The sequence below is a fragment of the Eumetopias jubatus genome, unplaced genomic scaffold (assembly GCF_037043125.1).
Source record: "Eumetopias jubatus isolate StellerSeaLion01/CBP00866 unplaced genomic scaffold, mEumJub1_p1.0 scaffold_6, whole genome shotgun sequence".
Classification (NCBI taxonomy): Eukaryota; Metazoa; Chordata; class Mammalia; order Carnivora; family Otariidae; genus Eumetopias; species Eumetopias jubatus.
In genome coordinates this window covers 120,067,807-120,094,594 of record NW_028274812.1, presented here as the reverse complement: position 1 = coordinate 120,094,594, position 26,788 = coordinate 120,067,807, and the positions used below count along the sequence as shown (strand labels likewise).

At 52.9% G+C, this 26,788-nt stretch overlaps 4 protein-coding genes across 4 annotated transcripts; 2 read left to right on the top strand and 2 right to left on the bottom strand.

Moving 5' to 3' along the window:
- Nucleotides 1–6,016, bottom strand: NELFE (negative elongation factor complex member E). The gene is made up of 11 exons (XM_028120502.2): nucleotides 5,845–6,016; nucleotides 5,325–5,407; nucleotides 3,856–3,925; nucleotides 3,610–3,755; nucleotides 3,043–3,117; nucleotides 2,883–2,920; nucleotides 2,350–2,693; nucleotides 2,086–2,230; nucleotides 1,876–1,930; nucleotides 1,525–1,627; nucleotides 1–312 (listed from the first exon to the last, which is right to left on the bottom strand). The coding sequence occupies exons 2-11, from the start codon at nucleotides 5,397–5,399 to the stop codon at nucleotides 215–217; spliced, it is 1,149 nt and encodes a 382-aa protein (XP_027976303.1). The 5' UTR covers nucleotides 5,400–5,407; nucleotides 5,845–6,016; the 3' UTR covers nucleotides 1–214.
- Nucleotides 6,017–6,040: 24 nt separating this feature from the next.
- On the top strand, nucleotides 6,041–17,804 carry SKIC2 (SKI2 subunit of superkiller complex). The gene is made up of 28 exons (XM_028120497.2): nucleotides 6,041–6,170; nucleotides 6,251–6,354; nucleotides 7,243–7,352; nucleotides 7,442–7,559; nucleotides 7,647–7,761; nucleotides 7,881–7,955; nucleotides 8,243–8,296; nucleotides 8,395–8,585; nucleotides 8,767–8,895; nucleotides 9,112–9,257; nucleotides 9,632–9,778; nucleotides 9,910–9,994; nucleotides 10,171–10,277; nucleotides 10,605–10,751; nucleotides 10,832–10,928; nucleotides 11,114–11,326; nucleotides 11,410–11,520; nucleotides 13,891–14,121; nucleotides 14,846–14,983; nucleotides 15,143–15,280; nucleotides 15,425–15,529; nucleotides 15,857–16,004; nucleotides 16,099–16,225; nucleotides 16,360–16,570; nucleotides 16,737–16,847; nucleotides 16,928–17,146; nucleotides 17,329–17,469; nucleotides 17,557–17,804. Exons 1-28 carry the CDS (start codon nucleotides 6,149–6,151, stop codon nucleotides 17,755–17,757), a joined length of 3,741 nt encoding a protein of 1,246 aa, XP_027976298.1. The 5' UTR covers nucleotides 6,041–6,148; the 3' UTR covers nucleotides 17,758–17,804.
- A 51-nt stretch (nucleotides 17,805–17,855) lies between these two features.
- DXO (decapping exoribonuclease) lies at nucleotides 17,856–20,208 on the bottom strand. Its single transcript, XM_028120501.2, has 7 exons — nucleotides 19,915–20,208; nucleotides 19,325–19,729; nucleotides 18,933–19,168; nucleotides 18,626–18,845; nucleotides 18,377–18,512; nucleotides 18,153–18,247; nucleotides 17,856–18,068 (listed from the first exon to the last, which is right to left on the bottom strand). The coding sequence occupies exons 2-7, from the start codon at nucleotides 19,678–19,680 to the stop codon at nucleotides 17,918–17,920; spliced, it is 1,194 nt and encodes a 397-aa protein (XP_027976302.1). The 5' UTR covers nucleotides 19,681–19,729; nucleotides 19,915–20,208; the 3' UTR covers nucleotides 17,856–17,917.
- Nucleotides 20,209–20,273: 65 nt separating this feature from the next.
- On the top strand, nucleotides 20,274–26,498 carry WHR1 (winged helix repair factor 1). Its single transcript, XM_028120504.2, has 7 exons — nucleotides 20,274–20,454; nucleotides 20,557–20,693; nucleotides 24,506–24,601; nucleotides 24,883–25,022; nucleotides 25,865–25,962; nucleotides 26,070–26,217; nucleotides 26,364–26,498. The coding sequence occupies exons 1-7, from the start codon at nucleotides 20,355–20,357 to the stop codon at nucleotides 26,407–26,409; spliced, it is 765 nt and encodes a 254-aa protein (XP_027976305.1). The 5' UTR covers nucleotides 20,274–20,354; the 3' UTR covers nucleotides 26,410–26,498.
- The last annotated feature ends 290 nt before the right edge of the window (nucleotides 26,499–26,788 follow it).

Below are 26,788 nucleotides of genomic sequence, written 5' to 3'. Positions count from 1 at the left end.
TGTGTTCAAGATCCTTTTGGGGGAAGGGAGAAGGGAACGTGCACTGGCCATGTGTTACAACTGAGAGAAAATCTAACAGCCGTTTTTAAAGGCTCAACCCCAATCCCAGGTGCTGAAAAACCAGAGGCTGAGGGAGATGTGTGAGCTTCCACCTCAGTGTTTTACTGAGACCAGTGTTGGTGCAGATGAGGCACACGGAATCCAGCTCCATTCCCTAGAAGCCATCCACAAGGTTTTCCTTGTAGACATCATCGCTGTAGACAATCTGGGTCCTCTTGTCCCGGTGGCAACCCTTAGGGCTGTTCTGGACAGCTGGGGAAGGAGGAAAGGATTGGTTGAGTTCTGAAGCACTGCATCTGAGCACTACTGAGGCCAGAGACTCGAGTCTGACCAGCTCCCTCCTGGCCTCTGGCCCTTGGAAGCCCAATTTCAATGCTGCCCTCTGGTGGCCAGGATGGCCTGGCTCCCTTCAGCCGCCTCAGGGCTACCGACCCATCCCCCAGGCAAGGAGCATATGCTGTTACTGTGGCCCAGGCAGATACCATAACGGATATTTGGTTCTTAGAATCATCCCAGATGTCATTGTTGAGACAACTGAATGATGTTAACCCATTAGAACATCTCCGTAGGCCTTTGTTGACATCTAGTCATTTCTTGTTCCTTCCTTTCGTCTGGAGGGCAGCTCTTGCTCTGAACACACCTTTCTGCCTACTCCTTTGCCAGGAAAACCAACAGGTAGAGTGGGCTATTTGCACTAAACTAAGAAATGCTACTGGCTCCAGTGGGAGAACCATCCTGGGTGCGGCTTTGACCCAAAGCATTCTTCCTCAAGCCTCAAGCTGTTCCCTCCCCTTCTTTTCTCCTCCCTACGCTGACGTGTTCCTCTCTTCACCCCTTCTCCAAGGATTCCATCCCTGCCATTCTGGGGTCAGAGTGACTCACCCCAAACCAGCCTCCATTCTCTTGGATCTCCCTGCACCCTGACACTGCTGATACTTCCCTGCTTCCAAAGCTTGTGTCCTTTGGCTTTAATGGCTGCTCCCTGAATATTCCCCATGCCCAGGCCTGGGTAATTCTTTTCCCCAAATTCAGTCTCCCGTGAGGATACTACCATTTTGCAGCGACTCTGTGATACAGAGGACTCTGATCCGTGTTTTCATTCCTCACTTCACACCTAAGTAAGTTGCAGATCTCTAATTTCAAATGCTTATTTTATAAAAACCAACTACACTCCATCTCAAAATGAACAAAGCCAGGTGAGATGCTCATCTTCTTCACCAACCTCCCCTTACTTCTACTTTCTTCCCTGTTCCAGTTACTGCTTTGGGAGTTGTCGTCTCAAACTTTTTCTCTCCATCTTCTCCTACCTCTAACTGACAGAAGGCCTGACAATTCATATTCCCATTCCACGGCCTCCACACAGATCCAGGCCTCTATCACCTCTACGGGATCCTGGGACATGCAGGGGAACAAACAGAAGGGGTGAGCTGTGGGGAACAGGATGAAGGAGGAATCCGTTCTTACCAAGGGAGCCCCAGACAGACTTGCCAGTGGCAGCATCCAGCATGGGCTGTTTGCGGGCAATGCTGACTTTGAGCTGTACGGACTCCACCTGGGTCCCGTTGAGCTGGGGCAGAAGAGGGGAGGAAGCAAAGTATGGGGGGAAATACTGCAGACCAAGCAAAGGAGGAATTCCAACAGTTGCCACCCTAGAAATAGACTGAGTGAGGATCTGAGAATACAGCGTTTCTCGTGTGACTAGGAAGAGACTTTCTCTGTCAATAGGAAATGATTTTCTCCTGGCTCCCAGTATTTTAAAGAGAAAACATGAGGATAGCAGGAGGGATGGGAAGAACAGATCTGGGAAGTCCCAACCTCAGCGACGGCCTGATCTGCTGACTCCATCTTTTCATAGGTGACGAAGGCACAGCTGGGATGAGAGAAAACAGGGTCAGTAGGGGGCCTATGGGCTCTTGTGGACCCAACCAAACCCAGGCCTCACAGGCCGCTGGAGATAGGCCAGTGTTCCGCCCTCAAACCCAGGTCCTCCCAGGACTTATCATCTTGCCCCACAGTCATCCTTACTTTCTGGGTGGGTCCATGGAGAGGTCAATGATGTTTCCAAAGGGAGAGAAGGCCCCACGGAGGAGGGTGGGCGTCATGTCTTCTCCATATACATAGAGAGTATTCCCCTTCCGAGGGGCCCTGCGTTCAGGGAATGAATCCGACCCTGTGGGATCAGGAGTCACAGTCACAAGATGCAACCTGTCTCAGCCTCTGCTTTAAGAGGCCACTTTGGTAGGACCCACCTAAACCCTTTCACTTCTCCCACCAGCCCAGATCACTCACTGCGGAAAGGGCCCTCTCGTTCTCGATCGCGGTCCCTGTCCCGATCACGGTCCCTGTCCCGATCTCGGTCCCTGTCCCGATCGCGGTCCCTGTCCCGATCACGGTCTCGATCCCGTTCCCGATCTCGGTCTCGATCCCGTTCCCGATCTCGGTCTCTGTCCCGGTTCCGCTCACGACTGTGGTCCCGGCTGCGGCTTCGGGGAGGGGAGGCTGAGGAGCGGGCACCACCACGTTCTTCGTAGCCCCAGTCAAAGCTTCGAGGGGGACCATCACCAGCCCCTGGACCCTCTGCCTCTTCCCCATCTGGCCCCAGTTCCCGAAGCCGATCACTGGAAGACACAAAACTGGGGAGAGGCAGACAGTGAGGATCAAACGGGGCCTTTACCTTAACTTCCCAGACCCTGTGGAGACTTAACACCCCCTCTGAAGCCCCAGTTCCTTCCACTCCAGCCCTAAACCTCCCAAGCATCCAGGCAATCAACCCTCCCCCACTCCCTCCAAATGGGACCCAGTCCTCTCTCTAGCTCTCTAACCTCTCATACAGAGATTTCCTCTGGGGGCGTCTGGATGACTGCAAAAGAAACCACGGACAGTTAAGATGAGTCCTAGTTGCTGGCATGTGGCCCCAAATATGTGGGTCTCTCATCTTCCTCATTCCCCAGGCCTCCAAGGACAGAGAACTGAGAACCATACCTCTTGCAGATCGTCATCGGCAGATATGCTCCTTTGGAACGGCTGGAAAGTGGGGACTGGCCCCTTCTCAGGGTCCTGGGAAGGTTGTAGAGATCTACTTCAATGTGAGAGCAGGAGGCAGCCTAACCGTGTGACAAGGGGTTCCTCTTCCCTCACCCTCTTCTTGGTGTCTTCTGGCCTCTTTCTTCTCCTTTAATTCCTTTGTGCATTTCTTACTTGATTATGTATTTTTCATAAATGACCTAACATACACTTAAGAGTATTTAGCTTATCTGTATGTTTCTTGAACCCGCTGACATCTTCGACCTGTTCAACTCCTCAGAATGACAAAACCCAGAAGTTCGAATATGTGGTAGATTAAAGCCACAGAACGTGTAAAATGGAGAACTGAGAAGTCAGCCAGTGTCTTCACTTTACAGATAAGAAATCTGAAGTTCAGACCTGTATGACAATTTGCCCATGACTGAATAGACGTTATTTTTCCCCTAAATTTTACCTCCATTCCAACGTGGAAAGATGCCCTCTGAAGTCAAGGGTCCCCTGAACAATCTTTCTTTTTGTGCTCACCTTTAACTTCCCCTCTAGGGTTCGAGAACGTTTGAAGCCCGAGTTCTTGGTCTCGGCTTTGATGGCACTGATGGCTCCTGATTTCACCAGCTGCTTTGCCTGCTCTGTTGCTGTGGCTGTGTCCACCACAGGCTGCTCAGACAGTGCTGGAGTGGTGAGGGAAGGGGGCATCATTTGGCCAAGCTGTGGGAGACGTTGGCCCCACGGTGCCCACCCCAGCCTATCCCCATCTCCCCTGTCACTCACAGCGTTTCACACCGCCTTGGCTGGCTGTGCTGCTACTACTTTGCTTCTTCAGAGCCAGCAATGCCTTTTTCTGGGAACGAGAGTGAGAAGAGAGGGATTGGTGAGGGCCAGTCCCTGGCCCGGTCTGCTCCCAAGGTCCCTCCTGGGCACCTCACTCCAGGGGACACCTTTCTCAGAAAACAATTCAGGTAGTGTCCCTGCAGTGATACTCTGAGGCAGCCCTGCCTCTCACACGTGGTCCACTGGATCATCTACAATACCAGCAATACTTAATGTAGCCAAACCACAGTATCCAAAGGCTTTCCAAAGTTTCAGGTTTTTGAAGTTGAAGACAAGGAATTCAACCATGGACCAGCGCCCCAAGATGTAAGCTGCAAGTAAGTATAAGCCTATGTGCCTTTCTCAGGGGCTTCATCCATCGATCCCCTGTATGTTTAACAAGGACACGCCATTACTTTGTAACAGAGGGATGCAAAAGTATGAGACAAAGTTCCTTCCCTCGAGAAGCTTACAGCCTGAGAAACAAGATGATTAGAGATAATTATCAAGAATGATTCTAAAAGGTGCAGACTGCTCGTAGGTGAAACCAAGTAAGATTATCTGATGCCAAATGGCTATTAAACTGGTCCCTGGATAGAATCTACACAAAACAGATCGAAAGAAAAGGGCATTTTAGACAAAGAAAACAGGATGGCAAAGATGCAGAAATAAGAAGGCTTTGGGAATGCATGGTTTGGGACTAGTGAATAGTTCCATTTGACTAGAAAGGGATGCCAAAGTAAGGCTTTGTTCTATAAACAACGGGAAACTACTTTCGGGTTTTGAGAAAAAGAGAAAGTTTTGTGTTTTCAGCAGTTCATTTTAATAAGAATGAAGGAAGTCTGCCCAAAAAACCACTGAGAAACTTCTTGAGAAACCATTACAAAAGTCTATGTGAGCGTCAGCAAAAACTCGATCTATGAAATACACAGGAAAAAATAAACAGAAGAAATCACTTCCAAGGAAGAATCAAGAAGACTTGAAAATGTCTGGCTATGAAAAAAGTGGAGAAGTCAGAGATGAGATTTTGATTCCAAACACCTGGGAGAACTGGCTGTGGTCACTCCTATTCGGAAGATCAAGAAAAGGAACTAATTTGGAATAGATAGGAAGATGACAGCTGCAACAGTGGGTACCTAAGGGCTATCAGTAACAGACTGGATAGAACTGAAAAAACAAACCTGGAGACTACCACCTCTTTGGTGGTACTAAAAGCCACGGAAAAGGAAGACAACTCCATGGCAGAATGCACAGAAGAGAAGGTACACACCAAGACTCGGGAAAAGCCCAGCTATGAGGCTACGCTGAGAGGAGATATGTCTCCAGGTATGAGCTGGAAGAACCCCCCCATCCCCTCACACTCACCCCAGGTGTTCTCAAGAGTGTAGAGTCTGTGAAAGGTTGGGCCACGCCCCCACACACTCCCTCACCTTTTTCTTGAGTTTGTTGAATTTCTTCTGCAGAGCCTCCTCCTCCTCGCTCAGTCCGGGGGGTATCACCAACATGGTGGCTCCTGGTTCAGGGGCAGGGCCCAAGACATCTTTCTCCACTGTCACCGCCCAGGGTTCACACGCCGTCCACACTGTACCCAACCGCACCCCTCCAGGCCTACCTACTCCTGTCTTTTACCTCTCCCTATCCCTTGCTTAAACCAGGCTGCCGTCCAAGCCCCCGCTCGTCGGGATCAACCAGCATTCCCTCTTCTCTCCAGCAATCACGGCCACCAGCGCTTTGAGGAACCAAGTGGCCCGGGAAGGGGGAAGCACCCCTTCCGTCGCCAAGACGATGGCATCAGACACCCCCTTACCCACACTAGGGGTATGGCAACCGCGGGGTCCAAACGGCACAGGAGGCAGTGGAACCCGCGCAGCGCTCTCAGAGCAACGAAAAGGGGAAGAAGAGAAGGAGCTCGGAAAAAAGGGGCGAAGGGTGAGAAGGAGAAGACCTTACCTGAGGGGGCGGTAACCGGGGGTCCCACGGTCTCGGGCGGCGCCCGCGCGGGCAGCGGAGAGCGGGCTCAGAGCGATGACGTAGCGAGGGGCGGAGAACGCGGTAACCAAGGCGGCCCAGGGCTAGACACTTCCGCCCGGCGGTCCCCTCCCGGCTCAGGTCGGCCTCTCCGTAGCGCTTGTCTTCGTCCCCGGCGTGGGTGTGTGACGGAAGTCGCCTCCACTTCCGCCCGCTCCGGGGCTGGGCTCACTCCACGGCTTCTCCCCGCATTTCCGGTCGGCCCGGCCGCTGCCGTGGCTCCAAGATGATGGAGACGGAGCGACTCGGTGAGGGGGAGGGGGTGGTGGAACGAAGGAGTAGTCCGGGGGTGACCCTTAACCTCTGACCTCTGACCTTCCCCCTGTAGTGCTGCCTCTTCCAGATCCCCTGGATCTGCCCCTTCGGCCGGTGGAGCTGGGATGCACAGGGCGCTGGGAGTTGCTGAATGTGCCTGGGGCTCCAGAGAGCACCGTGAGTGACTTTTGACCCTAACATTGAACTTCAGACCTCCTCCAACCTCCTTACTGTTGGACCCTAGCGTAACCTCATTTTTCTGTCTCTGGACTCCTGTCATTTGGGCCTGCCTTGTGCTGGACAGACCCCAGCCCAGTGGGCCGGCTGTGGGTCAGAGCTCATGTGAAGACAGAGCGGGGAGTGCTGGGGATACCTGAGCGCTGAGAATTACCCTTTCTGACGTGTCATTTCTCTTTGGAGTCACCTTGGGTCTCCAAACACCAAGGCGCTTGTTGACAGCTAGCCTTTGTTGCCCTGACTCATCCTTAGTTTTGGGTCCCCTTTTCCTAAAACTAGTGATTCTCAAATTTAAGTGTACCTTGTAATTAGTAGCGGGGACTGTTTTTTTTTTTTTACATTTATTTATTTGTTAATTTTTAAAAAGATTTTATTTATTTGAGAGAGAGAGAACGCGAGAGGGCGGAGGGTCAGAGGGAGAAGCAGACTCCCTGCTGAGCAGGGAGCCCGAAGTGGGGCTTGATACTGGGACTTCAGGATCATGACCTGAGCCGAAGGCAGTCGCTTAACCAAGTGAGCCACCCAGGCACCCCAGTGGGGGGGATTTTTTAAAATGCAAACCTTAAACCCAATCCCAGAGATTGTGAAGTTACTGTATTTTATGTTGCATTGTAACGTATTGGTAATCACTGCTGCAGGTAAATCAGTAGCAGGTAGTTTGTGCTGGAAAACAGGACGATCTTTGGAAAACATTGCTTCTGCCTGGCTGTCCTAGTCGGTCTGGAATGTCTACTGTGTCTGATTTGAACACAAATTTCATCACTTTCTTTTTTGTCTGTGTCTTATGCTCTTTCTTTACCTAATGCTTCTCGTCTTGTCCTTTACCAGCTTCCCCACGGCCTCCCTCCCTGTGCCCCAGATCTGCAGCAGGAAGCAGAGCAGTTGTTCTTGTCATCTCCAGCCTGGTTGCCTCTGCATGGTGTGGAGCACTCTGCCCGGTGAGGGGTCTGGACTAGGGAGATAGGCCTCTGAAGGAAACTGGGACAGGAGAGAAAGAACACCTGAAAATTATTTTCCTTTTCTGCAGAAAATGGCAGAGGAAAATGGATCCCTGGTCTCTCCTGGCCACACAGGGGGCCCCAGTGCCCTCCGACCTTCAGGCCCAAAGACACCCAACCACGGGGCAGATTCTGGGCTACAAAGAGGTAAGTGGTCAGAGGCCACAAGAGGCAGAATTGGGAAAGGGTCAGAGGCAAGCTCAGCCTCACTGGGGCTGTGGTCTTTTGCCTCAGGTCCTGCTGGAGAATACAAACCTATCGGCTACCACCTCCTTGTCTCTTCGCCGGCCCCCAGGGCCCATCTCCCAGTCCCTGTGGGGGAATCCAACACAGTACCCTTTCTGGCCAGGTGACTTTTGTGGAAATGGAATGGAAGGAGAGGGTGCTCTCCGTTTTCAGGGAAGGGTTCCCCACCCATCCCATAACCTCCCTACCCCATGAGTCCCTATTTGTCCACTCTCTCCCCAGGTGGAATGGATGAGCCCACCATAATAGATCTGAGCACTCGGGAGGAGGCTGAGGAGGAGATAGACTTTGAGCAAGGTGAGGTGGTGTCAGGATGGACCCTTGGGAGTAGGGCTGTGAGTCTGGGTCCTGACACAGAGGGGCCCAAGCCTATCATTGGCCTGCTGCCAGTGCTTCTGTGCCTTTGAGACAATTAGGAAAAGGCATCCTTGCCATAACAGTCTTTACTGTCACCTCTCGGAAAGTTGTCACAAGTACCCCATTTGCAATGTCTGTGCTGTGAATGGCATCCTGTGGGCTTGAGTAACATGTGACTTGTGTGACACTGTGTAGTGGTGCTGATTCTGTCTGTCTTTGTCCTTCAGATCTTCTTACTGTTCCACCTGGCTTCAAGAAAGGTGTGGACTTTGCACCAAAGGGTGAGTTTTAGCTTTGAGATGGGGCAGAGAAGTGGTGCCCTTCTCCTGTAGAACAAAGATGGATATGAACAGGTTTCCCTTTTTCCCTTGCTCCTCAGATCACTCAGCTCCAGCTCCCAGCTTGCTGAGCCTCAGCCGTTTGCTGGAGCCTCTGGATTTGGGTGGGGGAGATGAGGATGAGAGTGAGGCAGTGGGACAGCCAGGAATTCCCCGAGGGGACGCTGTTTCTGCCTCCCCCTGCAGTGCTTCCCTGGCCCGAGCAAGCAGCTTGGAGGACCTAGTGTTGAAGGTTGGTGGTTCTGGGCAGTTGAGGCAGGAAAGAAGGGGCCTTACTGGAGGGCTGGGGGTGGGGTGGGGTAGCTTGCTTGGTTAGGTTTAAGACGAAGGAAGACTGTAGCATCTTTTGGGAGGGGTGGTGATGGAGAGTTCTCTGACTGTATCTTTAGCACCCCTACCCATGGCTTTTGCAGGAAGCATCTACAGCTGTATCCCCTCCAGAGCCCCCCAAACCCCTGCCTCAGGAGCAGTGGGCGATTCCTGTGGATGTCACCTCCCCTGTTGGTGATTTCTACCGCCTCATTCCCCAGCCGGCCTTCCAGGTAGGGTGGCCCAGTCCTCACATGCTCCCCTACCTCCTGCACGCTGTTCCCCTCATCTTTCCCCCTCCAGGCCAGATACCCTCCAGGTCATTCTTGGGCCTCAGTCCTGGCCTTGCCTTGCTCTGGCATGCCACAGCCACCTTGCATGTCTCAGGAGCTGGAGTCAGGAGGGCCCCTTTTCCTTCTCCAGCCGCCATCTATTTCGCTCTCCCGCAGTGGTCATTTGAGCCAGATGTGTTCCAGAAGCAGGCCATCCTGCACTTGGAGCGGCATGACTCTGTCTTCGTTGCAGCTCATACATCTGCGGGGAAGACGGTTGTGGCTGAATACGCCATTGCCCTTGCCCAGAAACACATGACGCGGTACCGGTCCCCTCCCCTGCCTCCCCTTCCACCAGCTGGTCCTGGGTTCTCCTGCACGCTTTCTGCTTGTCATCCCTTTCCACCTCTCCCTCATCCTTCAGATAAGAGGTTTGGGGAGAAACCGAGACGGGGCCTGGAGTGAAGTAGGAAGGTGCGGTGGGGAGAGTGGTTGGAAGACCCGCGTTAGCTTTGGAAGGGGTCGGTCTACAGTTTCTGTGGGGTTGTGTCATGCAGGAGACTGTGAGGGCAGTTTGGGGGAAGAAGGGGGGCGCCTGAGCTCTGGCATGCCTCTGGGAGGGCTCAGGGTGGAAGAGGTGATGCCGCCCAGGAGGCTGTGGGGGGACTGACCGGCTGACTCTGTGCCCTCTTCCCAGCACCATTTACACGTCGCCCATCAAGGCCCTGAGCAACCAGAAGTTCCGAGACTTTCGAAACACATTCGGGGATGTGGGATTGCTCACTGGGGATGTACAGCTGCACCCAGAGGCCTCCTGCCTCATTATGACCACAGAGATCCTTCGGTGAGAGATAGGCACTCAACACGGGTGGATTTTTGGTCAGGAAGGTGAGGCTGCTCTGGACAGCATGTTGACTGAGAACAGGGTGGAGTTAGGAGCCACTGGGGAGTCAGCCTTTGGCCTCTCCTCCCCAGCTCCATGCTGTACAGTGGCTCAGATGTCATCCGGGACCTGGAGTGGGTCATCTTTGATGAGGTTCACTACATCAACGATGCTGAGGTAGGAGGCGTGGGGGCCCTAAATTCCAGCAGTCCTCTCCTGTGAGCCTAGATCACACACCTTTGGGGACCTTACTGCCTTCTTTGCCCCCAAATGGAAGCCTTTGCGCTTCCCTCAGGGCAGCAGGGCAGTCCCCTCTGAACTGCCGGTGACCGGTCTTCTCTCTCTGTGCCCAGCGTGGGGTTGTGTGGGAGGAGGTGCTCATCATGCTCCCTGACCACGTCTCCATCATCCTTCTGAGTGCTACCGTCCCCAACGCCCTCGAGTTCGCCGACTGGATCGGGTGAGATGCGTGCCCTGGGATGCTTGGGTGGATGGGGCTGTGACACTCCTTGGTTGGGGGAGGGGGTGAAGACTTCCGCAGCGAGGAGAGTGGTCAGGTCTTGAGGGTGGACAGGAGGAAGGGGTGATCAGGGCATATGTCCGACCTGACTGGCTGCATGACCCCACTTGGGTCCAGAGCATTTTGTGCGTTGGGAGGTGGGAGGATGGGACAGCCTTCCAGTCTGGCTCCCAGAAAAGACTGGTTGAAGCCAGAGGGGCAGTGTGGTGGGGATGTGCCTCCCTTCCTGCACTCTCGCCCCTGACTTGCTGTCTTCTCCCCCTTCAGGCGACTGAAACGTCGCCAGATCTATGTGATCAGCACTGTTGCGCGCCCTGTTCCCTTAGAGCATTATCTCTTCACGGGGAACAGCCCCAAGACCCAGGGGGAGCTCTTTCTGTTGCTGGATTCCCGAGGTGCTTTCCACACAAAGGGGTAAGCTGGAGATGGGGCAGAGTCAGCACTGGGTCCACTGGGTCCAGTGACTGTGATCACCAACCCTCCCCGTGCCCCAGGTACTATGCAGCTGTGGAGGCCAAGAAGGAGCGGATGAGCAAACATGCCCAGACCTTTGGGGCCAAACAGCCCACGCATCAGGGGGGGCCTGCACAGGTGAGAATAGGTAGGCTTTGTACCTGCTACCACCCGTTTCAACTCTGTCCATTCTTCCTGTGTTCTCCAGAGGTTTGAACTTGAGCTTTGAACATTGTCCGACTTGACACGGCTTCACCTCCCCTCACTTTGGCCCTGACTGGTTCAGGGACTCAACCTTTGCCCCTTTCTGCCCCCTTCCCCAGGATCGCGGTGTGTACCTGTCCCTCCTGGCCTCCCTCCGCACCCGTGCACAGCTGCCCGTGGTGGTGTTCACCTTCTCCCGGGGTCGCTGTGATGAGCAAGCCTCGGGCCTCACCTCCCTTGACCTCACCACAAGTTCAGAGAAGAGTGAGATTCACCTCTTCCTACAGCGCTGCCTTGCCCGCCTCCGTGGCTCTGACCGCCAGCTGCCCCAGGTGTGGATGGGGGGTCTTGGGGACTGGTGGGGAGAGGATTCTCCACCCCCTCATTCCTGACCACGGGCCTCGGCTCTCTGCAGGTCCTACACATGTCCGAGCTTCTGCACCGTGGCCTGGGTGTGCACCACAGTGGCATCCTGCCTATTCTTAAAGAGATCGTGGAGATGCTCTTCAGTCGAGGCCTGGTCAAGGTACACGCACTGGTAGAAGGGGGACTCCTCAGAGCACTCGCTGCTCCCTTCAGGGCTGCCCAGAGGGTGGAGGGGCAGGGCTTTAGACAAGACAGCTCGGTGGTTAAGAACTTGGGCTCTGGGTCTGGATTGCCTGCATGTGAATCCCAGCTTACTTACTCACTGTGTGACCTCAGGCAAATTTCTTAACCTTCCTGAACTTTAGCTTTCCCATCTTAAAATGGAGAGGCACAGATAGGTATGGCAGTATTCAGAAGAGAAACCCAAAAAGCTAGCAAGTGTCTGAAAAGTTATTAGTCATCAAAAAATGCAAATTTAAAATACTCAACAAGAAATGACTTTACAGGGGTGCCTGGGTGGCTCAGTCGTTAAGTGTCTCCTTTCGGCTCAGGTCATGATCCCAGGGTCCTGGGATCGAGCCCCGCATTGGGCTCCCTGCTCTGCAGGAAGCCTGCTTCTCCCTCTCCCACTCCCCCTGCTTGTGTTCCCTCTCTCGCTGTGTCTCTGTCAAATAAATAAATACAGTCTTTAAAAAAAAGAAATGACTTTACAGCTATGAGATTGGCAACGTTTAGGAAACTGGCTAATGCCAGGTGTTGCCAGATATCAGAGACTATAGGATTATAGGAACCCTCATATAGGTGTAGCCAGTCTGGAGTGCACCCTGGCATTCTTGAAGCAAAAATATATGTAATATATTCTTTGACTCTAAATTCCATTTCTGGGTATATAGAGCAAAGAAGTTCCCACCCTGGTCTAGGAGTGAAAATGCCCACTCTTCTTTGTTGGCTATAATCTTGTGGTTGGGTGCTGGTGGCACCAAGGTGCCCTCCCTGGAGGAGCGGGTAGGTAACTGTCCGGGATGCGCCCACAGTGCTCTGCAGCAGTGGGAAACAATGGATTAGTTATAATCACAGGAACGGTCAGGGGTGTTGAAAATACTGTGGCGGAATGAACGTGAGGAAAAGAAAAACGTGAGATGCATGATTGCCTTTATTTTGTTACTACTTTTTATTTTGAGTATAGTTGACACACAATGTTTCATTAGTTTCGGGTGTACAGCATGGTAATTCATTTTCTGATTACATAGTGAGTGTAAGTTTCCATGGTATGCTGCGCTCACAAGTGTAACTACCGTCTGTCACCGTACGTTGCTGTTATAATGTCATTGACACTATTCCTTAGGCTGTGCCTTCTGTGCCTGTGACTTCTTCATTCCATGACTGGAAGCCTATATCTCCCACTCCCCTTCACCCATTTTGTTCATTTCCCCACCCCCTTCCCTCTGGCAACTGTCTGTTCTCTGTATTTATAGATCTGATTCTGGTTGTTTGTTTGTTTATTCATTTGTTTTGTTTTTTAGATTCCACATGAGTGAAATCATATGGTATTTGTCCTCAGTCTTATTTCACTTAGCATATATACTGTGCTGTAGGTCCACCCATATTGTTACAGATGGCAAGATCTCGTCCTTTTTAATAGTCCAATACACGCTCCACATCTTCTTTATCTGTTCATGTATATTGATAGACACTTGGGTTGTGTCCATATCTTGGTTATTGTAAATAGTGCTACAGTAAACATAGGAGTGCATATATCTTTTTTTTTTTTATTTATTTTTCAGAGAGTTGTGGGGGAGGGACAGAGGGAGAGAGAATCTTAAGCAGGCTCCATGCCCAGCGCAGAGCCCAACACGGGGCGACTCAGGGCTTGATCTCACAACCCTGAGATCATGACCTGAGCCAAAATCGAGTCGGACGCTTAACCAACTGAGCCACCCAGGCGCCCTATCATATATCTTCTTGAATTAGGGTATAACTGCCTTTAACTTGGATTGTAAATTCACGCACTCAAAACAAGATACAATCTGCAAGAATATATTCACATGAAAAGATACTCTACACTGGGATGATTGATGGTGGGGAGATGGGATAAGCTATGGGGGTTATAAGAAAAGAAGTAGAGGGGCGTCTGGGTGGCTCAGTCGGTTAAGCGTTTGCCTTCGGCTTAGGTCATGATCCCAGGGTCCTAGGATCGAGCCCCGCGTCGGGCTTCCTGCTCAGCGAGGAGCTTGCTTCTCCCTCTCCCTCTGTCTGCAGCACCCCCTGCTTGTGTGTGCGCTCTCTCTGTCAAATAAATAAATAAAATCTCAAAAAAAAAAAAAAAGAAGTAGATAGTTAAATAGATAAAATGAGGAAAATACAGTGCTTGGGCTATAGATTTGCCCTGAAAGTTAAATGAGATCCTGTGAGTTAACCGTCTGGGACCATGCCTGGTGCTTACTTAGCCTCGGCTACAAAGCAAGGTGCACTTGGCCAGGGCTGGGTGTCTGTGTTGAACCTCTGTTGAACCTCTTTTCCCCTATCCCAGGTCTTGTTTGCCACAGAGACCTTTGCCATGGGTGTAAACATGCCTGCCCGAACGGTGGTGTTTGACTCCATGCGGAAGCACGATGGCTCCACCTTCCGGGACCTGCTCCCTGGAGAGTACGTGCAGATGGCAGGCCGAGCAGGCCGGAGGGGCCTGGACCCCACAGGCACTGTCATCCTGCTCTGCAAGGGCCGTGTGCCTGAGATGGCAGACCTGCACCGCATGATGATGGTGAGCCAGGGTGGTATGAGGCTGAGCTGGGAGGGACCCAGCTCTGGGCACCTGCTGAATTCTCTCCTCCAACCCTCTTCCCCTCTCCTTTCTTTCCACAGTTCCTTGAACAGTGTAGGGCTAGGGGCACTGACCTCCCGCACAGTCAGATATCTATGTATAACTTTTGACTTCTGAAAGACTAATAGCCTATGCTGTTGGCCCAAAGCTTTACTGATAACAGACGATCAACACCTATATGTATGTTGTATGTGTTATATGTTGTGTTCTTGCAACAAAGCTGGAGATGAGAAAATGTTATGAAGGAAATTGTTAGAAAGAAAATACTTACGGGACTATACAATATTTATTGAAAATAATCCATGTGTAAGTGAACCCACGAAGTTCAAACCCATGGTGTTCAAAGGTCAACTGTACGTTTTTCTTTTGCCTGGGAGAAACCAAGGTCAGAATGAGCAAGTATGAGGATTAGACCGAATGTCATCTCTAGTCTTTTGTCACTGTGAAGACAGAGTTAGGTAGAACTTTCGAGGGTCTCTTTAGTTTTTTTCCTCTTATTTTGCAGAGAAGGCGAGTAAGCAGTTTGTCTAGGGTCCCATGGTTGCAGAGTGGGGACGGGATCTGCTGGGAGTAGAACTGGTCCCCAGAGGGCCGGCTGGGGAGCAGCTGGTCACCCCCCCCCGACCCCCTGCCAAGTCTCACTGGCTTCTCTGACCTGGCCCAGGGGAAGCCGTCACAGCTGCAGTCCCAGTTCCGACTCACGTACACCATGATCCTGAACCTGCTGCGGGTGGATGCCCTTAGGGTGGAGGACATGATGAAGAGGAGCTTCTCCGAGTTTCCATCCCGCAAGGACAGCAAGGTGAGGAGTTTGGGATGACCAGTATACCGGGCAGGCTGTTGGGACGAGGGAATCCAGGCTGGGAAGGGCGGACATCTAGAGACCAAGGGGTGCAGGTGGGGAGGGTGGCACACTGGGCTTGGAGACTGTCCTTTCACACCTCCCCCCACTTCCGCCCAGGCCCATGAACAGGCTTTAGCTGAACTGACCAAGAGACTGGGGGCCTTGGAGAAACCTGACACGACTGGCCAATTGGTTGACCTGCCTGGGTATTACAGCTGGGGGGAGGAACTGACAGAGACCCGGAGCCTGATCCAGGTGAGTGAGTGTTGGGGGGGTGATGGAGGAAGGGGGGAAGAGAATGCGACACTCTGGGTGCTCCTGAACTTAATCCCAGCCTAGTCTCTGTGTCCCTGTGATGCTTCCTTTATTCTCTCCTTTGTGCACGTCCCCACTCTTCAGCGACGCATCATGGAGTCTGTGAATGGGCTCAAGTCTCTTTCAACGGGAAGGGTAGTGGTTGTGAAGAATCAGGAGTATCACAACACATTGGGTGTGATCCTGCAGGTGAGGGCAATGGAAGCTTGGACCCCAGAGGGAGGGAGTGGGGGGCAGGGAGGAGGGAGCCCTATCTCCATCTTCCCCACTCGGCCGGGGGCATTTGTAGTCACAGCGGTGTACTCATATGCCCTCTTGCTCTCCTTTCCTGTTGTCACCACTTTGTGCCTACCTCCTTGTCCTCTTCTGAAGACTGTTCTAACTTGGTCACCAGTCCCTATCGGTGGGCTCCATAGTTGCTCCGTGGCCCCTGCCTGAGGGTGGGCACCTGCTCTCTGCACTCTGTGATGTCCGCTCCTTACGTTGCCCTGGCCTGGCCTCCCCCCCCTACCCTAGGTCTCCTCAAACTCCACCAACAGGGTATTTACCACCCTGGTCTTGTGTGATAAGCCTGTGTGTGAGGACCCACAGGAGAGGGCACCAACCACCCCAGATGTGCCCTACCCCGATGATCTTGTGGGATTCAAGCTGTTCCTGCCTGAAGGTAAACATGGGGCAGATGTCCGGGTTCCTGACAGCAGTGCGGGCCAGACGCCTGGGTCCATGGTAACGTTTGACCCTGCTCTCCCCTTTCCCAGGGCCCTGTGACCACACAGTGGCCAAGCTCCAGCCAGGAGATGTGGCCGCCATCACCACCAAGGTGCTCCGGGTGAATGGGGAGAAGATCTTGGAGGACTTCAGCAAGAGGCTGCAACCGAAATTCAAGTCAGAGATGCTGGAGGGATCTTTTCTGGGGAGGGACCATGTAATGGGGTGTGGAGAGGTGTGGCTGGGGTCTTGGGGGCTTCTGTGGAAGAGAAGACTCTGCCCTAGGTTTCAAGACTTTGCTCCTTCCTCAGGAAGGATCCTCCCATTGCAGCCGTGACCACTGCTGTGCAGGAACTGCTGCGTCTGGCTCAGGCCTACCCAGCGGGACCCCCTACCCTTGACCCTGTCAATGACCTGCAGCTCAAGGATGTGTCAGTGGTGGAGGGGGGGCTCCGGGCCCGCAAGCTGGAGGAGCTGATCTGGGGGGCTCAGTGTGTGCACAGCCCCCGCTTCTCTGCCCAGGTAGGGTCCTGGACGCCAGCTCCCAGAGAGGTGTGTGTGGGGGGTGCGGGTTTTCCTTCTGGTCCCCTGTAGACTGGCCAGCCCCATCTCTGCCCTTGTCCTTGGTGCCCTCCTGCCTTGGGGCATTGGGGAAGGCTAACGTGCTTCTGCTGGTGGCTCTCTGCAGTACCTGAAACTGCAGGAGCAAATGCGGATACAGAAGGAGATGGAGCGACTACGCTTCCTGCTGTCGGATCAGTCACTGCTGCTGCTGCCAGAGTATCACCAGCGAGTAGAGGTGGGAGGGGCAGCCGTGGGGGGCAGGGGGCTAGTGAGTGAGAAGATAGCAGGCTCCCAACACCTACCATCTTTCTTCAGGTGCTCCGAACCCTGGGTTATGTAGACGAGGCAGGCACCGTGAAGCTGGCGGGGCGGGTGGCTTGTGCCATGAGCAGCCATGAGCTCCTCCTCACTGAGCTCATGTTTGACAACGCTCTGAGTGCCCTGCGGCCAGAGGAGATTGCGGCCCTGCTCTCCGGCCTGGTCTGCCAGAGCCCTGGGGACCCTGGGGAGCAGCTCCCAAGCACCCTCAAACAGGTATGGGTCACCCACCCCAATTTCCCCCCCTTGGCTGTGGCATTCCCAGTCCCCATCTCCAAGTGACCCCCTCCAGCCCTGTTAAGTGCCCCTAAGAGCTGACATGCCTTCTTCCTTGACCTGGGCCTCCCTACTCCTGGAGAAGGAAGGCAGGGTCTGAGCCTCTCCTTTCCCATTTGCAGGGAGTGGAACGTGTCCGGGCTGTAGCCAAGCGGATTGGTGAGGTCCAGGTGGCCTGTGGCCTGAACCAGACAGTGGAGGAATTTGTGGGGGAGCTGAATTTTGGGCTGGTCGAGGTTGTATACGAGTGGGCCCGGGGCATGGTGAGTAACTGGGGTTTTGTGGATGGCTGGCTGGGGAGAGGCTGGCCAGGTCTACCACATTCAGTCCTCACCCTGCTTCCCCCACAGCCCTTCTCCGAGCTGGCGGGGCTGTCGGGGACCCCTGAGGGCCTGGTGGTCCGCTGCATCCAGCGCCTGGCCGAGATGTGTCGCTCGCTGAGGGGGGCAGCCCGCCTCGTAGGTGAGCCTGTGCTAGGTGCCAAGATGGAGACGGCGGCTACCCTGCTACGGAGGGACATCGTCTTTGCGGCCAGCCTGTACACTCAGTGAATTCCCTCTGTGTAAAAATGTAGTAATAAAACAGCAAGCCACCTGCATGTACTTGAGGTGTTGGGCAGGGAGACTCAGGCAAAAGACACAGCAAGAAGAACCACCTAGAAATACGCTTTTTATCTGTGCACATGGAGATAGTACCAGCCCCTTCGAAGTCTCAGTCTTTGGGGGAAGGTGTCTTGGGGGCTGATGGGAGGTCCTGGGTCACGGCTTCCACGTACCACGTGGGCAGGAAGGCATAGGGTGCGTCTCGATATTTAGACACTGTGACTGGGCTGCCAGGCTCCCAGGAGAAGAGATGGACAAGCCTAGGGGGCACATGGAGTCACAAGTTGAGGGCCGGAGGAGAGCTCCAGGGACCCAGAGGGCAGGGGCAGAGCTGAATGCCTCACCTGGGGTCATCCTGGACAACGGTGTTCTGGGCAAAGCTAAGGAAGGCGGCACAGAAGTTCATGCACACGGAGGGATTCCAGCCATCACGGTCATTCTGGAGGGGGCCGAGGAGGAGGCAGAAGACAAGCAGTGAGGGTGGGTGGGGGGGGAAGGCGGACTGCAGCCTGGAACACTGGACCTGTGGTGGGGGATGCAGGTGGGAGCTGCGACACCGCTGCCTTACCCTGACATATTCGAACATCTCCATGGTAGGAAAGGTCTTGAGGGAACAGACGAAGCCCTCTGGGTTACGGAAGCCAGCAACGACGTTTGGGACCCCCAAAAGGAATGACTGAGCCCACCATTTTAGGAGCTTATGTCTGTCAGGAAAGGCAAGGGGTCAATAGGATCCTTCATCCTCCAGCTTCTCCCCCCAGGTCCCTTTTCCAGCTGTCTGTCCTAGGCTCTCACCCTACCCAACCCCATCCTGAACCTGTAGAAGCTCCTCCAGTGGCCAGGCCTGTGCATCTCCTTAGAGGTCTTGAGCTCCACATAGCAGGCAGGGGGCTGTGTGGATGGGGCCCGGGGGTCCGTGCAGTCTACCTCCCCTGAGAAGAGCAGACGATGATTTCCCAGGCGGCTGCGTAGCACAGAGCAGAAGGCCACATTGGTGTTAACTTCCCCAGAGGGGTCCGGGAAGCTTCCAGGTTTGTCTGCACAAGGAGAGAAGTGGCAACAAGGGTGGGGGCTTTCAATCTCCGGGGAAGGGGGAGGGGGCTATAGAGCAGGGCAAGTCTCACCTGCACACATGTACTGCTCAAACTTGTACCCCATGTACATAAGCTCCCGGAGGAGGGGTGGCCGGGCAAGCCTCTGGGCCCGAGCTGCTGGTGTCTCTACCTCACTCAGGTACAGTGTGCCCTGGAAGCGGGAGGCTGCCAGCTGCCAGCCCTCCTGCTGCTCATATGGTGTTGTCAGCAATTTGGTCAGATGCCCCCGCCATGTCACTATGGCCCCTGCCAGCCAGCCTGGACCCCTAAGAGAGAGGAGTTAGAAGCATTAGCTCAGACGATTTCCCCAAAGAAGAACCTAGGTTCCTTCCCAAGACCAAACTCACTCCAGCTTTGGGTTTCCTAATTTTAGAGGGTAGGCGCAGATATCTAGATCTACCTCTGTGCTATACTTTGCTCACCCCTCCAGCTTGCCTCGGTGATCCAGGAGCCAGCGCAGCAAGTGGTCCAGCCCCTCTTGGACCTCCTCATCCCTGGGCTGGTATCGATCAGGGTAACCGTCTCTGAGGTCAAAGTGGGGGCCTTGGTCATTGGTAGGGGGTGGGCTGTAGTAGCGCAAGGCTTGAGCATCTCCGTGGTACTGGCGTTGTGCATCCAGGGAAAAGCAGCCCAGTTCGGAAGGGCGCCCATAGAAAGGGAAGGGCCCAGAGTAGAGGGCAGGGTCTGTAGGCAGCAAGGATGCTGGGCTGGGAAGTTTGTTCCGAGGCTCAGCTGCCTCTACCTTCTCCGCTCTTCTCTTGTTCTCTCTGCGATCCATGAGGTCCTGAGAACTGGGGGTTGGGAAGTTATCCTTCCACAGAGGAGGCCTGAAAAAGGGGGACTCTGGATCAGGACTAGGCGAGCCTACTGATGGCCAGGCTCTGGCCCTGAAACAGAACCAAGGCCAGGCGCACGTCCCACCTTTCCCCCTGACCCGTACCCCCGCCTCCAGATGCTCCAAACGCAGTGAGCTGAGAAAGGCTGTCCGGGCTCTGAGCAAGGATCTGATTACCTCAAAGCCCGCCAACCTCCACCTCCACCTCCGTGGAGCTAAGGCGTCACGGCAGGTGCGTCCAGAAGTCGGGGTGGCACGCAAAGGTGGTTTTCCGCCCTCCGAGACTCAACCATTCAGCGACGGTGGCGGGCAGACCCCTCAGCGGCGCGGGCTGGGGTGCGCTTCACCCCGGAAAGTCGAGCGCCACCCCGCCGCCCGCGCGTTCCCGGCCCCGAGCGCCGGCGGAGGAAGCCAATCCCGGCAGGCGTGCGGCGGCACTCCTCCCGGGCCCGCTGAAAGGGCGAGTTGAAGCCTCTTTGGTCCTACGTCATCTTTCTTCCACCCGGCGGGCCGGCCTCCTGGGAGCCCGACGTCACTGCTCTGCGCCGGAAGACGCCGTGTCCGTGTCCCCTTCCCTCAGCACCGGCCTCTTCCCCGGCAGCCTGAGATCCCGGGATATGAGCCGGAAGAGGCAGCGCCTGGTCCCGGACGCCTTTGGGCTGAAGAGGCGGCGGGAACGAGGGCAGGCGGAGGCGGATCCTCTGAGGGGCGAGTCAGGTAAGCGCGGCGGCCCCGGGACGAGGCGGGGAGCGGCGTGCGGTGGGAGAACGGCACCCCCCGCCCCCCTTCCCGTCTCAGTGACCTGGTCTCTCCGCCCAGGGTCGGCGCGCGCGGCCGTCGCCGAGCTGGTGCAGCTGTTCCCGCGAAGCCTGTTCGAGGACGCGCTGCCGCCCATCGCGCTGAGGAGCCAGGTGTACAGCCTCGTGCCCGACCGGACGGCGGCCGACCGGCAGCTGGTGAGTGGCGTCGGAGCGACAGACGGAAGCCGCTTCCCGGCCTGGCGGGCGCTCCCGAGGGTCCCCATCACCCAGACGCTCAGTGGGTCCGCCGGCGCTCGGCCGCGCAGCGGGCGTTCGGTCTCTCTGTGCCGGGCCCTGCAGGGCCAAGGGAAATGCCCCAGACCCTGTTAAAAGACCCTCCGGAAGTAGGGACCATGCCACATGGTGGAAGTGGAAGAGCGACTCTTTTGGGGAAACGGAGTCATCGGGCATAGTTGGAGCTTCACAGCGCTGGGAATGCAGGCAGGCGTCAGATCGCGGCAGGCCTTGGGCGGCAGTGCTGTTTCTGTCTTAACACTGAAGGCGATGAGCTGGAAGAGAATGTTAACCAGGAGAGCGAACGCTGTGTTGCGTGGATTGGAGGGAGTGAGATGAGATGGGGAGGTCAGTTAGGAAGACACTGCAGCGGAGAACTGATGAAGGCCTAAATGAGGGGAGTGCAAGAGGGAGGGCGAGGATGGGTGAAGGTGAGGGATGTGGGGGGTGGCGAAGAGGGAGGAGTCCCGGATGACTCAGATTTGCTGGATGATGAGACAGTGGGTTGGTGGAGGAGGAGGAGGAGGAGAATGGAGTAGGAGGGCGCTGAGTTGTTGGGATGGTTGATATGTTTGATTCTGTGGAGTTGGAGGTGCTTGGGGAGCATCCAAAGGCAAATGTGTAGTGGACAGTTGGATATGAGGGACTGGAGAGAATTCTGGGCCAGTGATACCAGATTTGAAGTCATTGAGGTATGAGCAGTGGTTCAGTCTGTGGATGTCGGTGAGATTGGGTAGAAGAGTGAGCAGAGGAGTAATTTTTAACCTTTTTACAGACTTTAAAAGATAATGAAAGCTATGGCTCTCTCTTTTCAGGAAAACGCATACATGCCACATACATACAAAGTGTATATGCATTTTTTGTGGGGGGAGGGGAGGTTGTTTCATAGGTCCTCTGAGGTCCAGGTTAAGGACCTCAAGTTTAGAGAGAAAGGGCCAAATCTACAAAGCTGAGAGATACCCCTGTTTAAGGCAGTGTTTCTCAAAGTATGTCCTGAGTTCTACCTGTATCAGATTTACCTGGGCTACTTAATCAAAAATAAAGGTTCCTGGGACTCACCGAAGGCTGATAGACGCACATCTCTTGAGGTAGGATCTGGGAATCTACATTTTGAATTACTGTCTCAAGTGATTCTTAATGTTCCTTAAAATTTGGGATCCACTGGGGCCCCTGGGTGGCTCAGTCGGTTAAGCGTCTGCCTTCGGCTCAGGTCATGATCCCAGGGTCCTGGGATCGAGCCCCACATCGGGCTCCCTGCTCTGTGGGGAGCCTGCTTCTCCCTCTGCCACTTCCCCTGCTTGTGTTCCTGCTCTCGCTGTGTCTCTCTCTGTCAAATAAATAAATAAAATCTTTAAAAAAAAAAATTGGGGATCCATTGATGTCAGGGAAAAGCAGAGGAAGAGGAGTCTCTGTTAGAGGCTGAGAAGGAATTGCCAGAGTTCGGAGGAACCTAGGAAGAGGCCTATTGAGAAAGCAAATAGATTTTCAAAGAGGTAAAGCAGTTGGCAGTGTTAGAACTTGTGATTTAAGGCAGTGGTCAGTAAAGGGATTAAGTAAAATAATATCCGAAATCTGTCCATTGGATTTAGCAGGTGGAAGATTAATGGCAACCTGTCAGGACGAAAAGAGGGAAGAAAAGGAAGATGGAGACTAGCTCCACTCTCATGAGGAAGTGAGTTAGATGGAACCACTCCTTATAGAGTATTTGTTGTTTTTTTAATTTACTGATGTTAGCCTAAATTTTAAAAAAGCTTTAAAAATTGCACAAAGGAAAATATAAACGCACACACAATTTAAAGAATGTTCATAAAGCAGATACTCATTTAACCACCGCCCAAGGCCGACTATAGCTCCATATATCACTCTCCGATCAAAAGGACTTCTGTCCCTTGGTGGTAACTATGATCCCGACTAGTATGATAATTGTTCCTTTGGTTTTCTTTATACCACCTTTGTGTTTACCTGTAAACGGCATAGCTTAGTTTTATCCATTTTTGACCTTGATATAAACAAAATCATACTGTATATATGTATTACTGTACTTATGTCTTGTTTCATTAGATGAATACTTTTGAAATTCTCCATTTCATGTAGCAACAGTTCATTTGCTTTCATAGATTTTTTTTTTTAAGATTTTATTTATTTATTTGAGAGAGAGAATGAGAGAGAGCACATGAGAGGAGGGAGGGTCAGAGGGAGAAGCAGACTCCCTGCTGAGCAGGGAGCCTGGTGCAGGACTTGATCCTGGAACTCCAGGATCATGACCTGAGCCGAAGGCAGTCGCTTAACCACCTGAGCCACCCAGGCGCCCGCTTTCATAGATTTTTATTTTGTGAATATGTCTCATTTTGTTCTAGTGAAAAAAATTGTATGTTTCTAGGCAATTGTTAATTTATCATCTAAATTTTTGAATTTACTAACATAAAGTTTGTAGTTTCATTTTGTCTATCGGATATGTAGCTATGACCCTTTTTTCATTCTTTGTATTGATTATCTGTGCTTTTTCTAGTCTGTTCCTGCCCCCGTCCCCCCGCCCCCCAGTTTTCTTGGTCAGTCTCACCAGTAGCTTACCAATTTTAATAGTCTTTCAGTGAATTAACGTTTAGCTTTGTTGCTCTCTTGTACACATGTTTTCTATTTTATTGGTGTTTCCCCTCTACTGTTGGGTTTGTTTTACTTTTTTCCCCATTACTTTCATTTTCTCTTCATTTTTAATATGTGCATGTCAAGTTGTAGTTTATTTTAAGCATGTGCAGATATATATATAGTTTTGGCGTATATCTTAGTTATCATCCAGTTTAAAATATGTTCTAACTTCTTGTGATTTTTTTATTATTATTTATTTATTTGAGAGAGAGAGAATGAGAGATAGAGAGCACGAGAGGGAAGAGGGTCAGAGGGAGAAGCAGACTCCCTGCTGAGCAGGGAGCCCGATGTGGGACTCGATCCCGGGACTCCGGGGTCATGACCTGAGCCGAAGGCAGTCGCTTAACCAACTGAGCCACCCAGGCGCCCCTCTTTTGTGATCTTTTTTCTTTGACCAAGGGTTGATTAGAAATGTATGTCTTAATATTATGCATTTCCATATTACCTGTCAACAATTAGTTGTTACTAATTTCTGACACAAAGGATATTGTGTTCAGAGACCCCATACACAATATGATTTCAGTCATTTGAAGTTTATTGAGACTTGCTTTGTACTATGTGGTCAGTTTTGCTAAATGCTCTATGTATATTTGAAGAGAATATGTATTTTTCAGTTGTTAATTTCTCAGTAACTAAAGTTAATAGAAGTTATTTCCTCACTTATTCTTGTCTTCTGAGTTTATGAGAGGTGGAGTGATACACTTTTGTGATTATGGATTTGCTATTATCTCTTCAAATATTTTCTCTACCTTCCCACCTTCCTTCACCCAAAGTCTTGACTGTTAATTCCTTGAAGGCAGGGCCTATGTCTTAATCACTATTTTATCTTAGTGTCTGGCATATGATTGGAAAATATATATTGATTGCTTGATAGGCAGCTGATGAGGTGGGTGGATGGGAAGCTGGGTAACTAATTTGAAAAGACTATATTTAGTAATCCACCCTGATTCTCTCCCCACAGTGTTTCCTTTGCATAGAGAAAAACTCCCAATATTGGCAATAAAATCTCCCTGCCCAAAAGTGCCCAGAGTATACCAGAGTATCTTATCCTGATACCCCTCTTTTTCCTCCCATCTCTCTGGAGGCAGAAGGCGCTTCAAGAGCAGGGGGAGATCAGAATCATCCAGCTAGGCTTTGACTTGGACGCCCATGGAATTATCTTCACTGAGGACTACAGGACCAGAGTGCGTGTAACTGTGTGTGTGCGTGGGGTGCGGGGGTGGGGGGGCAAGCAGGGAAATGAGAGAATGGAAATAAAAAGAAAAAGAAACAATTCTCCCACTCTACGTGTCACAGAGAGGACACAGGGCTCTGGTGAGTAGTAATATAAAGGAGAAGAAAAGGAGGAAAAGTATGAGAGGTAGCAGGACATGAGCGAAAGGGAAAACAGGAAGAGAAATGTTGTGGAGGTGGTCAGTGGAGGCTGAGGGTGGGGCCAGACCACATCTCTCATCTCTGGTTCCAGGTCCTCAAGGCCTGCGATGGCCGACCATATGCTGGGGCAGTGCAAAAGTTTCTGGCTTCAGTACTTCCAGCCTGTGGGGACCTTAGCTTCCAGCAAGACCAAATGACACAGACCTTCGGCTTCAGGGACCCAGAGATCACGTGAGACTTGGGGGAACAACAGAACTCAGGCATCTGATACTTCCCTGCCTCTTTCCGGTCCTATCCAGCCTTGTCCTTCTGGTGCACCTGCCAAAAAGATGGACTCTTCTTTTTAGGAAAATGACCTAAATTTGTACTCCTCTGAGAGAGGAGACCTATTTTATCTGAGGCCTTGGAAAGAGCCCTAGGCTAGAATTCAAGAGATCTGGGTGGCTAATCCAGTGAATTTGGAGGCCTGGCAGTCACCATAAATGCCTGATGTGAACCCTGCTGAGACTAAGAGATTAAGAGAATGGTAGGAGATTGGATGCCCCTAAAGCCTTCACATTAAAAAGCAGTGACTGGACAAGGGCGAAGTAAAAATTACATTTCAGGGGGCCTTACCTGGCTCAGGCTCCCTACTTTGTAACCCAAGGTACTTGTGAAAGCATTTTATAAACTTCTTAGTAAGACGTGGGAGGAGCCCTGGTGAGGCATGCGTAGGCAGTGGCAGAAGCACAGAAGAAAGGCCCTTGTTTCTCCCCTGGGGTTGGGCTGAGGCTGTGTCAGGGCACGTGGTCAAGGAGAGCTTCCGAGAGGAGAAGCTGCTTTAGTTGAACAAGTAATAGTAATAGGAAAAGAAAGAGTGGGGGTCGGGGGCAATCCAGATAGAGGAATGGAAGCAAGGGCCGGGGCACCGAACAGCAGGGTGTGAGCAGAGAACCACTCCAGGGTGGGCTCCTGTTACTTAGTCCCCTTGCATGGTTGCCCAGTTTTGGGGAGACAGTGTCTAAGCATCAGTGGGCAAGGAGAGTGTTCTCAAAGCCCAAGCCTCCTCTCTCCTGGCTTCCCACCCTCCTTAGGCAGCTGGTGAATGCTGGAGTCCTCACCGTCCGAGATGCCGGGAGTTGGTGGCTGGCCGTGCCTGGAGCTGGGAGATTCATTAAATATTTTGTTAAAGGTATTCTATCCATAGCTCAAGCCCTCACCGGCTCAAGAACACCTTTGGGTGGCTCCTCAGGGTCCAGCCCTTATTCACCTTTCCCCTCTCCTGTGCCATTTCTCCAGGGCGCCAGGCTGTCCTTGGCATGGTCCGGAAGGCCAAGTACCGGGAGCTACTCCTATCAGAGCTTTTGGGCCGGCGGGCGCCTGCCGCGGTGCGACTTGGCCTCACCTACCACGTGCATGACCTCATTGGGGCCCAGCTGGTGGACTGGTGAGTCTCACCCCCAGCCTATGGCAGATGACCGAGCAGTGACCCAAGGTTGGATTCCCTCTGGAAAATCCCAGGCCAAGCTCTGAGTTTTCCCCAGACTTTTGGCCTGGGTGTCTGGCTCCAGCCTCATCTTTTCTTTTGCACAGTGTCTCCACCACTTCTGGAACTCTCCTCCGCCTACCAGAGACGTGAGGATTCTGCTTGCCACTGCATACCTCCCCAGAGTGGGGTGAGAGGGGCTCAGGAGTACTGTCCGGTGGTGGCTGAGACCAGGGTCACCTTGGGAAGGCGTGGGAGCCCGGATGAGTGTTGGCCTTGTATCTGCACAAAGCGTCAGATGTGATTGCTGCTGTTTACCTGGGCTCTGACCCAGTGGTGGGGTTTGGGCAGTGCCCCTCTGCCCTTCCAATGGGAGTGGAGCCTGAAAGCACTCCAAGGCCGTGGCTGTTGCCTTCCTTGCAGCAAAGTACTGCTGTCACTCCCTTGGGATAGGAAGACGGGATTTCTGGGGAGGCTGGTGAGGGAGGGCAGAATCCTCTGTCCTTCACGTCGAGGTAAAACTGCCAAATAA

What these genes read in the sequence shown, in the direction of transcription:
- NELFE (XM_028120502.2), bottom strand. Translation starts at nt 5,399, where the DNA reads ATGTTGGTGATACCCCCCGGACTGAGCGAGGAGGAGGAGGCTCTGCAG. An exon ending in CCGATGACGATCTGCAAGAG is followed by an intron (nt 2,921 to 3,042) that starts GTATGGTTCTCA and finishes TTTCTTTTGCAG; the next exon opens with TCATCCAGACGCCCCCAGAG. An exon ending in AGGAAATCTCTGTATGAGAG is followed by an intron (nt 2,694 to 2,882) that starts GTTAGAGAGCTA and finishes GCCTCTCCCCAG; the next exon opens with TTTTGTGTCTTCCAGTGATC.
- SKIC2 (XM_028120497.2), top strand. Translation starts at nt 6,149, where the DNA reads ATGATGGAGACGGAGCGACTCG. An exon ending in CTGACCGCCAGCTGCCCCAG is followed by an intron (nt 11,327 to 11,409) that starts GTGTGGATGGGG and finishes GGCTCTCTGCAG; the next exon opens with GTCCTACACATGTCCGAGCT. An exon ending in CATTGGGTGTGATCCTGCAG is followed by an intron (nt 15,530 to 15,856) that starts GTGAGGGCAATG and finishes CCCCTACCCTAG; the next exon opens with GTCTCCTCAAACTCCACCAA.
- DXO (XM_028120501.2), bottom strand. Translation starts at nt 19,680, where the DNA reads ATGGATCGCAGAGAGAACAAGAGAAGAGCGGAGAAGGTAGAGGCAGCT. An exon ending in CACTGGAGGAGCTTCTACAG is followed by an intron (nt 18,513 to 18,625) that starts GTTCAGGATGGG and finishes CTTTCCTGACAG; the next exon opens with ACATAAGCTCCTAAAATGGT. An exon ending in AGATGTTCGAATATGTCAGG is followed by an intron (nt 18,248 to 18,376) that starts GTAAGGCAGCGG and finishes GGCCCCCTCCAG; the next exon opens with AATGACCGTGATGGCTGGAA.
- WHR1 (XM_028120504.2), top strand. Translation starts at nt 20,355, where the DNA reads ATGAGCCGGAAGAGGCAGCGCCTGGTCCCGGACGCCTTTGGGCTGAAG. An exon ending in TTCAGGGACCCAGAGATCAC is followed by an intron (nt 25,023 to 25,864) that starts GTGAGACTTGGG and finishes CACCCTCCTTAG; the next exon opens with GCAGCTGGTGAATGCTGGAG. An exon ending in GGGGCCCAGCTGGTGGACTG is followed by an intron (nt 26,218 to 26,363) that starts GTGAGTCTCACC and finishes TCTTTTGCACAG; the next exon opens with TGTCTCCACCACTTCTGGAA.